The 13,639-nt window shown below is 41.0% G+C and overlaps 1 protein-coding gene across 10 annotated transcripts in view; it reads right to left on the bottom strand.

Moving 5' to 3' along the window:
- The window catches only part of KIF15 (kinesin family member 15), a 62,868-nt gene extending 49,351 nt beyond the window's left edge, over nt 1-13,517 (bottom strand). For 9 of the 10 annotated variants that reach the window (XR_014064727.1, XR_014064731.1, XR_014064730.1 and 6 more), the window contains exons 1-3: nt 13,478-13,517; nt 4,351-4,393; nt 3,662-3,845 (exon numbers count right to left, since the gene is read on the bottom strand). Coding sequence is in view for 5 of the 10 variants with exons in the window: in XM_081527811.1 (XP_081383937.1) it covers nt 3,662-3,845; nt 4,351-4,393; nt 13,478-13,499 (249 nt within the window). In the remaining 5 variants the exon portion in view is untranslated. Of the gene's footprint in view, nt 1-3,146; nt 3,311-3,661; nt 3,846-4,350; nt 4,394-13,477 lie in introns of all 10 variants that reach the window. The other variant, XM_081527815.1, reaches the window with a different exon arrangement.
- Nucleotides 13,518-13,639: the final 122 nt, after the last annotated feature.

The following is a 13,639-nucleotide window of genomic DNA, read 5'->3' as shown; positions in this document are numbered from 1 at the left end:
ACCAAATATGTTAACATTTCACTAAATTGAAAACTTTTTTCCTAAACTACATTCTGAAATATAATAAAATTTGTGTGTAAATTTTCATTTGTAATGTGAAAATTATATCCACTATTCAAAAAAAGGCTAAAATATCTAAGATGATAAAACTATAAACATAATTATATCCATTAATCTGCTATGCAATTATAGATTTAAACCCCACACATCTAGACTTTATATAGAAATTAGCATGTTGCACACAATATTATACTGGTATTAGCATAAAATACATACCCCTGTATATTCTTCAGTACTTTCCCCACAAACTTTTATCTGATTTTTACTTTCATTTTTATATACAAGTAGATGTATCATTAGAAAAGACCTTGATGCTGGGAAAGATTGAAGGTCGGAGAAGGGGGCAACAGAAGATGAGATGGTTGGATGACATCACTGACTCAATGGACATGAGTTTGAGCAAACTCCGGGAGATGGTGAAGGACAGGGAAGCCTGGTGGGCTGCAGTTCATGGGGTCGCAAAGAGCTGGACACAACTGAGTGACTGTACGACAACAGATGCACTTGATTTAACAAAGCAAGAATTCAGATACCTGCACTGTCCAGCATTAGTAGCCATGAGGCACATATGGCTACAGAGCACCTGAAATGTGTCTAGTTCAATTTGAAATGTGTTGTAAATATAAAACCATCATCAGTTTTGAAAGGTTGAACATGAAAAAAAGAATGGAAAATAACTTGTTTTATGTTCATTACAAGTTGAAGTGTATTTTAGATATACAAGGTCAAATAAGATATAGAATTAAAATTAGTTTTACCCATTTCTTTTAAATTTTTTAAAGATGTAGTAGTTACTAGGGAATTCCTTGGCGGTCCCGTGGTTAGGACTCGGTGTTCTCACTTCTGAGGGCCCATGTTCGATCCCTAGTCAGGGAACTAAGATCCTGCAAGGTGTACAGAACAGCCAAAAACGTGGCTATTAAAAAATTTTAAATTATTAATACATATGTGACTCACTTTCTATTTCCATTTTTCAGACATATCCTACATGAAAAAAAGATCTAAAAATCTATGTCTTACCAAAAACGTGAATCATGTGTATTACGAGGGAAAAATCAATATGTGTGATGTCCAATGCAATAAACATTAGCAATATGTGGCTATTAAAGTCAGGTCCTCATACACACTATTCGTATTTCACATGTGACTAGCCACATGTGGCTAGGACATCTGAGAAACTAATAATCTGAAAAGGTGAGTTTTAAATTTTAGTTAATCTTAATTAATTTAAACTTAAATAACCATGTGTGGCTAGAGGCTAATGCAATGGACAGCACAGATATAGAACACTTCCATCACCACAGAAAGTTCCAGTGAACAGTGCTGACTAGATTTTAACCAAATTGTTCTTAATTAGCAAAAGTTATTGAAAGCATAGTAATTATTTTTTGGCTGTGCCCTGCAGCATGTGGGATCTTAGTTCCCCCATGAGGGATCAAACCCATGCACCCTGCAATGGAAGCGCAGAGTCTTAACCACTGGACCATCAAAGAAGTCCCAACACCATAGTAATCTTACATCGATCACTCTCTAAGTGGTTTTAGTCACTAAGTCATGTCCAATTCATTTGCAACCCCATGAACTGTAGCCCACGAGGCTCCTCTGTCCGTGAGATTTCCCAGGCAAGAATACTGGAGTAGGTTGCCACTTCCTTCTTCAGGGGATCTTCCCAACCCAGGGATCGAAACCACATCTCCCGCTTGGCAGGCAGATTCTTTACCAGTGAGCCACGTGGGAAGCCCTTGAATGTATGTATCCTCCCTAAAATTCCCACATTGAAATACTAAGCCCCAGTGTGATGGCATTTGGAGACAGGATCCTTGGGAAGTAATTCATCATGAGAGTGGAGGCCTCATGATGGCAGTATGGACACACCTTAGAGATACTGTAGGTTCATTTCCAGACAAGCTCAATAAAGTGAATATAGAAGCAAATCAAGTCACATGAACTTTTTGGTTTTCCAGTCCATATCAAAGTTAAATTTATACTATACTATAGTCTATTAAGTGTGGGACAGATTATTTCTAAGAAAACAATGTGTATGTCTTAACATAAAAATACTTTATTGCTAAAAAATGCCAAGAGTTACAACAGTAACATCAAAGATTTCTGATCACAGATCACCATAACAAATATATAGTCCATGGGGTCACAAAGGAAAACATACGAACTATTTCAAGAAATATTGACCTTAGTGTGACACAGAGACATGAAGTGAGCAATGCTTTTGGAAAATGACGGTAATGGAGCTGCTCAATGCAGACCTGCCACAAACCTTCAATTGTGTATAAATAAACCCAGGATCTGCAAAGAGCAGTAAAGCAAGGAATGCCTGAGTTCCCTTACAACAAGAGACACACAGAATTCTCTCTTTCCACCACGTGAGGACACAGGAGAAGGAAGCTGTCTACAATCTAGGGAGTCCTCACCAGACACTGGATCTCAGGAACTTGCTCTTGGATTTCCCAACCTCCAGAACTCTGAGAAATAAATGTTTATTGTTTAAACCACCCAGCCTCCTATTTGTGTAACAGCAGCCAGAACTAAGATATTCTTCTTAAAGTAGGCAGTTCAACTTTACTTATCAATCATCCAGGGGCTCCCAAAAGTATTCCTTCAATAACCTCCATCACCGGTTGGAGAGGGAAAGTAAAACAGGCTTGTCATTCTGTTGCAAACTTTGAGGGAGGCAGAAAAATATTTACTGAAATTAAATCTAAAATACTAATGGAATATTTGAGCTTCCTTACTTATTTTTTTTTAAAGGCATTTAGTTTATTTTTCAAAAAATATTTTTCCTAGAAGGTTTGAGTAATTTTACATGATCACAATCTGTAAATTTTTTCTGACCAAAAGGTACCATTTAAGTGGACAGCTTGTCTAGATCTGCTTTTGTTAACACCCAAATACAATTAGCACATCTGATGGTATTCCCTAGGAATTAAATTATCTACAGGCCAGGAGGCAGACCCTAGTACATGACAAAGTATGTGCTTTATAACTGCTGATTAGTTCAGTTTCATAACAATTAAGCAGAGCAGATAGTCAGCATATCTAATTCACACTATTAACACACTGGTTCTTGCCTTGAAGGGTCTGATCATTGCAGAGCTCCCAGTTATTCCTTCCAACCCAGGAGGGCAGCTCTACTTAGGCCAGTGCTGGCGAAGTCTCAGGTCTGTTCCTTTGTTCCAACTATGAATTCAAGGTGACCAGTGTTGATTATAAATTCAATGATGATACGTAGAAACTAAAATGCAAAGTCAAAAAAAAGATTTGGGGACTGCTGGCAGCAAGCAGCTGATGCTTCTCCCTTTCTTAAGAGAAGATTGGTTTTCTATGATTGAGAGAACTAAAAGTGAAAGTGAAGTCGCTCAGTCGTGTCCAACCCTTTGCCACCCCATGGACAGTAGCCAACCAGGCTTCTCCGTCCACGGGATTTTCCAGGCAGGAGTACTGGAGTGGGCTGCCATTTCCTTCTCCTGAGCTTCCTTACTTATTTGAGATCTATCGAACTGATGAAATCAGAAATGAAATTCTCCCAAGTAACAGAATCTTGCATGTTCCAAATGAAAAGTAGAGCTCCCCAAATTATCATTACCTGAGTGGTGTCCATGTTGGCCACATGATCAAACACGAAGGTCTTCGGCTCAGGGTTGGAGTGCAGCCGCAGAGTCGTAGAAGAGAGCACAGATAAGCATAAATTTTGCTCTCCATCAGCTGAGCCAGAACCCTCTGTAGGTGGGCGGATTCGTATGAAAACTTTGATGGCATCACCTTCATTACTAAAGACAAAAGACGAAGCAGCTGAATTCATAGGAGAAAAAGAATCTGAGCGTCCTATTGCCTCTAGTGTTCCTATATCAAATTTCCCCAACAAGCCCAAAATCTGTCAATTGACAGTGACCTCTTTTCAAGAGTCACACATGACCCAAACCCTTTACTGATCTATAACTTCCTCTGATCTCTTCACAATTGCCATTTTCAAGACTTTACTACTTGAAACTAACTGAAAAGGAGTTCCAAACTCTGCTTATCTCTGGTTTCCCTCTTAAAAGCAAAATAAAATAAGTCATTCCAAAGGAGAATTATGTTATTGATTCCATCTTTTAACCTGGAAAGTGAGAAGACAGGGCTAGAGAGGAGACGTGATTTTTCTGTATTTCCAAGTAGCTGAGGACGAAGGTTAACACTGAAACAAGGATCCCTTACTTACTATGCTAAATGGTTGTTTTCGGAATACGACATCCTTAATTCTTTTGGCCATATTCACAATATTTTTTTCCTTACCTTGGCTGGTTAGACTGATAGTTTGTCACATTGCGTAACTCAGCTAGAAAAAAAGATAAGAAGTCATTAAAGATTTTTTATTTTTATTTTTTTTTGCTTATAGGACATTCATAGATTTCTTTTTTTTTTTAATAAATTTATTTATTTTAGTTGGGGGCTAATTACTTTACAATATTGTAGTAGTTTTTGCCATACATTGACATGAATCAGCCATGCGTTTACATCATTAAAGATTTTTTTAGAGTGCAACATAAAAACCCCATTCTTATAGCCTATTCTTCAGTTGCTCACACTCATCGGTCTCCAGGCTTCCTGGCCTGGGCATGACAGGGGACAGGCCTCAGTCTTCCTACCTATTCTAACTATGAGCAGACTGCTTAAGGGGTCCCTGGAGAAAGTGAACCAAGAATGGCTTTCTCAACATAAGAGAACTCATTGTGGCTTAATCCATTTTGTGATCTAAGCCTGGCCCAATGTTTGCCCTTCAACAGGTCTCAGTAACTAATGACCTTAAAGGAGGGAATGTAGAAACAAGGAAGGATCAGTCAAGAAACAACAGTACAGCCTTGGGGCACCCTCCTGGCTACTCAAGGGATACACATAATACAAATTTGAGCTCTTGAGGAACTAAGGCCCCTACCCAGGGAGAGGATGGAATGATGATGTTGATCCTCCAGACTTCAGTCAACTAAAGCTTGGATTTTGTTGACATCTGCCCCAACTCTATGCTAAATTTCATCTGTTCAATCAAGTGCTTTCATGAATATACATATACCTTTAGCTTAAAAGCTCCCCAATTTTGCTGTTTAGAGAGACTACTTTGGAAAGATTCTGGTGTTCTCCTTATTTGCTGTACATAATAAATCCTAGAGGATGCAGAGACCACTGCCCAGAGTTGCTACAACATATTATCCAAGATGTTTAGTTTCTAATGTTAGGTAGTTAGAATAGGAAACAGGAGTCCAAAATGGCAGTGGCTAAAAGACAAGGAAAGGAAAAGCCCGCGAAAATAGAACAAAGGAAGGTCAAAGGAAGGTCTGAGGACCAGAGTGAGGACCTCAGGTAGAACAAACAGAACTCCTGGCTAGCCCAATTTACATAGGGTAGGCCCAGGGGGAGGAAAAGAACATATAAAAAGAGGAGCCAAAGGGCTCCCCCAACCCACCCACCACACGCTGGCACGCTCCCCCACTCTCTTCTCCTCACCCTCACGCCTCAAGGATGGATTTCCCTGCTATTTTCTAAATAAAATTGAGCTGTAACACGGAGCTGTTAACACTGATTTGTCTAAGAGCTATAACACGGTCTGTCTAAGACCAGAGAGCTGTGACACGCCGAGGGCTTTAATGTCCGTCACTCCAAATCTCTGTTGTGATGAGACAGAACTGAGGAGAATACATTCGCCTGACACTAACAAAAAAACTGCAAGGAATTCAAAGAAACAAGAAAGTATAACCCATAAACCAGAATAAAAAGCCCGTGAGAGTGCTTATATGTTGGTATCAGGAAAAAGACTTCAAAGTAGCCATTACAAAGATGCCCAGAACTAAAGGAAATCATAATTTCATTAACTTTGAACTGAAAGAAAAAAAGACCAAGCTCTAAGACAGATCAATAGAGATTATGAAGGCCAAAGAAAGAGAGAAAAAAGAATGAAAAGTGAAGTGAACCTTGCAGAAACGTAGGCCAACATTAAGCATAGCAACATGCATAAATGGGGAGAAGAGAGAAAGAACAGAAAAAAGTCTAACAAATAATGGCCCAAACTTCCCAAAATCCATTAAAAAATGATCTCTATATCCAGGAAGTTAAACAAATCCCAAACAGGATAAACACAAACAGACCAACTGACGCATCACAGTAGAAGTGTTTTGGAAGTCATTACTTAAGAGAGAACCTAATTTAGATTAACAGCTGACTTCTCAGTCAAACAGGAGGGAAGGGGGCAGGGCACAACCTTTAAAAGAGTGACACAGGCACTGGACACGACAAAAACTGGTTAGAACAAACTCAGTCAAAGATGGTGGAAGATCTGACTTCCAGGGGACCTTGACCCTCATTATATGCTTATTGTAATATACTAGCATAAGCTAAGTGACATACCAACCAGCACTATGGTCTTTGAGGCCAATCATCAAAGAACAAAGAGGGCAAAGTGCTTATCTGAGGCCTTACAAGTAGCTGAGGAAAGAAGAAAAGCAAAGGCAAGGGAGAAAGGGAAAGAACACTCAACTGAATGCAGAGTTCCAGGGAACAACGAGGAGATAAGAACTGGGGCAATGGGATGACCCAGAGGGATGGGATGGGGAGGGAGGTGGGAGGGGGGTCCAGGAAGGGGAACACATGTAAACCCATGGCTGATTCATGTCAATGTATGGCAAAAACTACTACAATATTGTAAAGTAATTAGCCCCCAACTAAAATAAATAAATTTATCTAAAAAAAAAAAAAGAAGGCCTTCTTCAATGAACCATTCAAAGAAATAGAGGAAAACAATACAATGGGAAAGATTAGAGATCTCTTCAAGAAAACTGAACATATCAAGGGAATATTTCATTGCTTGCAATGAATTTCACACTCATTGCAAGGATGGGCAGCATAAAGGACAGGAATGGTATGGACCTAATAGAAGCAGAAGAGATTAAGAAGAGGTGGCAAGAATACACAGAAAAACTGTACAAAAAAGGTCTTAATGACCCGATAACCACAATGGTGTGGTCACTCACCTATAGCCTGATATCCTGGAGTCTGAAGTCAAGTGGGCCTTAGGAAGCATTACTAGGAACAAAGTTAGGGGAGGTGATGGAATTCCATATGAGCTATTTCAAATCCTAAAAGATGATGCTGTCAAAGTGCTGAACACAATATGTCAGCAAATTTGGAAAATTCACCAGTGGCCACAGGACTGGAAAAGGTCAGTTTTCATTCCAATCCCAAAGAAGGGCAATGCCAGAGAATAGTCAAACTACCACACAATTGTGCTCATTTCACATGCAAGCAATGTTACGTTCAAAATCCTTCAAGCTAGGCTTCAGCAGTACATGAAACGAGAACTTCCAGATGTAAACTCCGGGTTTCGGAGAGGCAGAGGAACCAGAGATCAAATTGCCAACATTTGTTGGATCACAGAAAAAGCAAGAATTCTAGAAAAACACCTGCTTCATTGACTACAAGGAAGACTTTGTGTGGATCACAACCAACTGTGAATAATTCTTAAAGGGATGGAATACCAGATCACCTCACCTATCTCCTGAGAAATCTGTATGCAGGTTAAGAAGCAACAATTAGAACCTTACACAGAACTACTGACTGATTGAAAATTGGGAAAGGAGTATGTCAAGGCTGCATATTGTCACCCTGCTTATTTAACTTCTATGCAGCACAAGCTGGAATCGAGACTGCTGGGAGAAATATCAACAACCTCAGATATGCAGATGATACCAACTCTAATGGTGGAAAGTGAAGAGGAATTAAAGACTCTTAATGAGGGTGAAAGAGGAGAGTGAAAAGGCTGGGTTGAAACACAACCTTCAAAATAATAAGATCATGGCACCTGGTCCCATCACTTCATGGCAAATAGAAGAAGTAAAAGTGGAGACAGTGACAGATTTTATTTTCTTGGGCTCCAAAATCACTGCAGATGGTGACTACAGCAATGCAATTAAAAAGACACCTGCTCCTTGGAAGAAAAGCTATGACAAACCTAGACAGTATATTAAAAAGCAAAGACATCTCTTTGCCCATAAAGGTCCATATAGTCAGTTTTTCCAATAGTCATGTATGGATGTGAGAGTTGGACCATAAAGAAGACTGAGAGCCGAAGAACTGATGCTTTTGAATTGTGGTGCTGGAGAAGACTCTTGAGAGTCCCTTGGACTACAAGAATATCAAATCAATCATACAGGAAATCAACCCTGAATATTCATTGGAAGGACTGATGCTGAAGCTCCAATACTGTGACCACTTGATGCAACTTGATGAGAAGAGCTGACTCACTGGAAAACGCCCTGATGCTGGGAAAGATTGAAGGCAAAAGGAGAAGGGGGCAGCAGAGGATGAGATGGTTGGATAGCATCACCGACTCAATGGACATGAATTTTAGCAGACTTTGGGAGATAGTGAAGGACAGGGAAGCCTGGCATGCTACAGTCCATGAGATGGCAAAGTGTCTTAGCAGACTTACCAACTGAACAACAGCAATAATCAAAGAACAGACAGTGGCAGTGGCCCAATTCCTGGAAATCTCCACCCTTTCTGGGAAGTAACTGAAATAATCCTCCCACTCAATAGAATATGAAATTACCCTGCCCGTAAAAACAACCACATGCCACATTTCGAGGCCCCTCAGCTTCTGAGATGGTCCACACTCCATTTGTGGAGTGTGCTTATATTTAAATAAATTCAATTCTTACCTAACACTTTGTCATCTCTCACTGAATTCTTTCTGTGACAAGACATCAAGAACCTGAGCTTCATTACGTCCTAAGACCAGGTAAGTGATCACAGACAGTAAAATTCAAATTCACGTGGAAAAAAAATCAAAGAGCATCAAGTTACAGCAATCATATAACTATGAAAAAAGAAAAAAAGTAGAAATGCCTGTTTTCTTCTCTTTATTTTTAAAAATTGTAAACAAAAATGTATAAAATAATATGTATAAAAGCTATCAGGCTTCCCAAGTGGCGCCAGTGATAAAGAACCTGCCTGCCAATGCAGGAGATGTAAAAGAAGTGGGTTCGATCCCTATCAGGAAGGTCCCCTGGAGAAGTATTCTTCACTTTACTCCAGATCCCCACTGGATCCCATGCGGATCCCTAAGATCCCCACTCCAGTATTCTTGCCTGGGAAATCCCATGGACAGAGGAGCCTCGCAGGCTACAGTTGGTAGGTTGCAAAGAGTCAGACACTACTGAAGCAATTTAGCATAGCATGTAAAGTATCACAAGCCTTTGACTGTGTGGAACACAAACTGTGGAAAATTCTTAAAGAGATGGGAATACCAAATGACCTGACCTGCCTCCTGAGAAATCTGTATGCAGGTCAAGAAGCAACAGTTAGAACTGGACATGGAACAACAGATTGGCTCCAAATCAGGAAAGGAGTACGTCAAGGCTGTATACTGTCACCCTGCTTATTTAACTTATATGCAGAGTACATCATGCGAAATGCTGGACTGGAAGCACAAGCTAGAATTGAGATTGCCAGGAGAAATATCAATAACCTCAGATATGCAGATGACACCACCCTTATGGCAGAAAGCACACAAGCTGGAATTGAGACTGCTGGGAGAAATATAACCTCACATACGCAGATGACACCACCGTTAAGGCAGAAAGTGAAGAACTAAAGAGCCTCTTGATGAAAGGGAAAGAAGAGAGTGAAAAAGTTAGCTTAAAACCCAACATTCAGAAAACAAAGATCATGGCATCTGGTCCCATCACTTCATGCCAAGCAGATGGGGAAACAATGGAAACAGTGACAGACTTTATTTTTTGGGCTCCAAAATCACTGCAGATGGTGACTGCAGCCATGAAATTAAAAGATGCTTGATCCTTGGAAGAAAAGTTATGACCAACCTAGACAGCATATTAAAAAGCAGACATTACTTTGCCAACTAGTCAAAGCTAGTCTGCCTAGTCAAAGCTATGGTTTTTCCAGTAGTCATGTATGGATGTGAGAGCTGGACTATAAAGCAAGCTGAGCGCTGAAGAATTGATGCTTTTGAACTATGGCATTGGATAAGACTCGAGAGTCCCTTGGACTGCAAGGAGATCTAACCAGCCAATCCTAAAGGAGATCAGTCCTGAATATTCGTTGGAAGGGCTGATGCTAAAGCTGAAACTCCAATACTTTGGCCACCTGATGAGAAGAACTGACTCATTGGAAAAGACCCTGATGCTGGGAAAGATTGAAGTTGGGAGGAGAAAGGGACGACAGAGGATGAGATAGTTGGATGGGGAGGAGAAAGGGACAACAGAGGATGAGATAGTTGGATGGCATCACCAACTCAATGGACATGAGTTTGAGTAAGCTCTGGGAGCTGGCCATGGACAGAGAAGCCTGGCGTACTGCAGTCCATGAGGTCACAGAGAGTCAGACAAGACTGAGCGACTGAACTCATAAGGTATCATTGGATGTATAACATATAGAAATGTAATATATGTATATTTTAAGGTATCATTGGATGTATAACATATAGAAATGTAATATATGTATATTTGCCAAAATATCACAAAGAAGGTTAAGTAGGAACAAACCTGTGATAGACCAACGAAATGAATAAGATGTAAAGGAACATACTGGGGAGTTTGCAACAATTACATGTTAATGTGTTTAACAATAATACCAGCAATTCCCTGGCAGTCCAGTGGTTAGGACTCTGCGCTCTCACTACAGTGGCTGGGGTTCTATCCCTGGTCAGGGAACTAACTTCCCACAAGACATTACAGCCAGATAATAACAATAATAACACCACCAAAAAAGAGGATAAAAGGGAATAGATCTACACAGGAGTAATGTTTATATCACTGGAATTAAGCTAGTATAAATGTGAAGCTGACGCTTTTAAGATGGATATGTTAAACCCTAGAGCAACCATTCGGAGAAGGCAATGGCACCCCACTCCAGTACTCTTGCCGGGAAAACCCCATGGACGGAGGAGCCTGGTAGGCTGCAGTCCATGGGGTCTCTAAGAGTCGGACACGACTGAGCGACCTCACTTTCACTTTTCACTTTCATGCACTGGAGAAGGAAATGGCAACCCACTCCAGTGTTCTTGCCTGGAGAATCCCAGGGACGGGGGAGCCCAGTGGGCTGCCGTCTATGGGGTCGCACAGAGTCGGACACGACTGAAGCGACTCAGCAGCAGCAGCAGAGCAGCAACCATTAAACAGAAACGCAGTGAATGAAGAACAGAGGAACATAAAAGACATGAGACACACAGAAAATGCAAAGTAAAATGGCAGATGTGAATCCAACCAAATCAATAACAACACATGAGTACATTAAACAACCCAATCAAAAGGCAGAGATTGTCAGACACTATACTGTCTTCAGGAAACACCCTTTAGATTCAAAGATACACTTTCACTTTGAGAGTGAAAGGATGAAAAAAAGATTATCTCACGCAAACAGCCATCATAAGAAAGTGGGAGTGGCCACACAGGTTTCAGACAAAATCGACTTTAAAACAAAGATACTAGAGATAAAGAGGAACATTTTATAATGATAAAAGGGTCAAACTACCAGGAAAATAATACAGATAAAAACATATCTACCTAATAACAAAGCACCAAAATACAAGAAGAACCGACAAGAAATGAACAGAAAACAGACAATTTTAGTTGGAGACTATTAATAGTTGGAGACTTCAACAATAGTCAACATGCCACTTTGAATAATGACTACAACTAGACAAGATAGCAAGCCAATTAGTCTTTGCTTAGGGCAGGTGGGGACTTCCCTGGTGGCTCAGAGGTTAAAGCGTCTGCCTCCAATGCGGGAGACCTGGGTTCGATCCCTGGGTCGGGAGCAAACCACTCCAGTATTCTTGCCTGGAGAATCCCATGGACGGAGGAGCCTGGTAGGCTACAGTCCACGGGGTCGCAAAGAGTCGGACACGACTGAGCGACTTCCGTTTCCCTTTTCCCTTTAGGGCAGGTGGGGGATGGGGAGGCAGAGGGTGAGAGCTCAAGGATATGAGATTTCTTTTTGAGGTGATGAAAAGATTCTAAAATTGACTACAATGATAATTGTACATATCTAAATATATTAACAACCACTGAATTTCACATTTTATATGAGAAACTGTATAAGATATATGTGACCTATCTCAATTAAGTAGCTAAAAAAATTCTTTTAAAGAGGTCAGAGAGGAGTACTAAATGCAGTGAAACTGCAATGAGAAATCTGGTATCAGATCTGGTTCTGGGGAAAAACAACTATAAAAATACATCACTGGGACATCTAACAAATGTAAAATATGGGCTGTGGATTCGACAACAATATACTTTCCATTAAAGAAACAGATGCTCTAATTATAGCACAGGCACCAATTCTCTTGCTTGAGTCCAGATTTATTGAACAAACACTGTGATTGTGCAGAAAGCACGATGAACATTTTGGTCCAATAATGTACCAATTTGTGTGCTAATATCCCCTGAATGCTGAAAATATTGGAGGAAAACGAACATTTTAGATGGAAAAAGAGAGCATAGTGATGTTTTAATGGTATGAGCGACCTAAAAAGTAAGTGAAACAACATATTAGAAAAGAATTACAATTGACAGCTAAAAGCATTAATGTTATTGGAAGGCTCAAACACCAAAAATCCACCGCTTCTTTCATCTTCTAACGTAGGCATCGCCTCCTTACCATTCATACCATTCACTTAGACCCATCAAATTAGTCCAAAATCCAGTCCTTGGCTTTAAAAACCAAGATTTCTTAAAGGGTTAGGCAATGTAAGAGGTGGGGCACGTAGACAGGAACAGCAAAGGACAATGGAAGGGTTTATCAAGAGCAAAACTGACAGGCTCCCCTCCGTGAGAAAAAGGAAGAACTCGGAGGGGTCTCCTTGAGAAGAAAAACCGGGATTGTGAGAATGTAAAGACACCACTGAATTCTATGCTTTAAAAGTCTCTTATCTAAAAAGAGTCCACAGAGGACCCTCCAAAAGAGTACGAGATGCATAGAACAATATAGTAGGTTCTCTGCTTCAGAAAAGTCAGTAATGTAGAAATAGGCATAAAGTGGAGAGAGTGTGAGCCCACCGTCAAGTGAGGATACTAAAGAGGCAGCCCCGACTGGGACTCGGGAAGGGACCAGCGACGAATGGAAAGTCCGAGAACGGGAGGGAAGAATCAGCACGTCGCTTAGGAGCGCCTGGATGACAGCTCTCCGTTTCGGCTTGCTGCTTAGCCCCAGTGCCTAGAACTGCGCCAGGCTCTTAGCGTGCGCCCAATACACAGATGGGAAGGCAGCTATTCCATTAATGTATTGTCTTGGAGAGACAGAGACGCCAAACCCCCTCCCTCGCCGTTCTGTGCGCTCCTGCCCTTCACGGCCAGCAGGAAAGCTTGTACTTGTGGGAAGGAACGGGGTCACGAAGCTGGGGCTCCTCACTTACTTTTGCAGCCGGGCGCCATCATGCCCTCAGCCCTCGATCCAGAGACCGACGGAGCGACAGTTCTCACTTCCAGCCGCGAACCACGCGAGGATTCCGCCCACTCAAGATGGCCGCGAATTTAAATTTGGCGCTCAGGTCGGACGTTGACGCCGGCGTGAAGGC

This window comes from Giraffa tippelskirchi, chromosome 9 (assembly GCF_054371585.1).
Source record: "Giraffa tippelskirchi isolate mGirTip1 chromosome 9, T2T-mGirTip1v1.2.pri, whole genome shotgun sequence".
NCBI classification, from domain to species: domain Eukaryota; kingdom Metazoa; phylum Chordata; class Mammalia; order Artiodactyla; family Giraffidae; genus Giraffa; species Giraffa tippelskirchi.
Note: the sequence above shows the minus strand (reverse complement) of the source record. Positions and strands in the feature narration are given on the sequence as shown.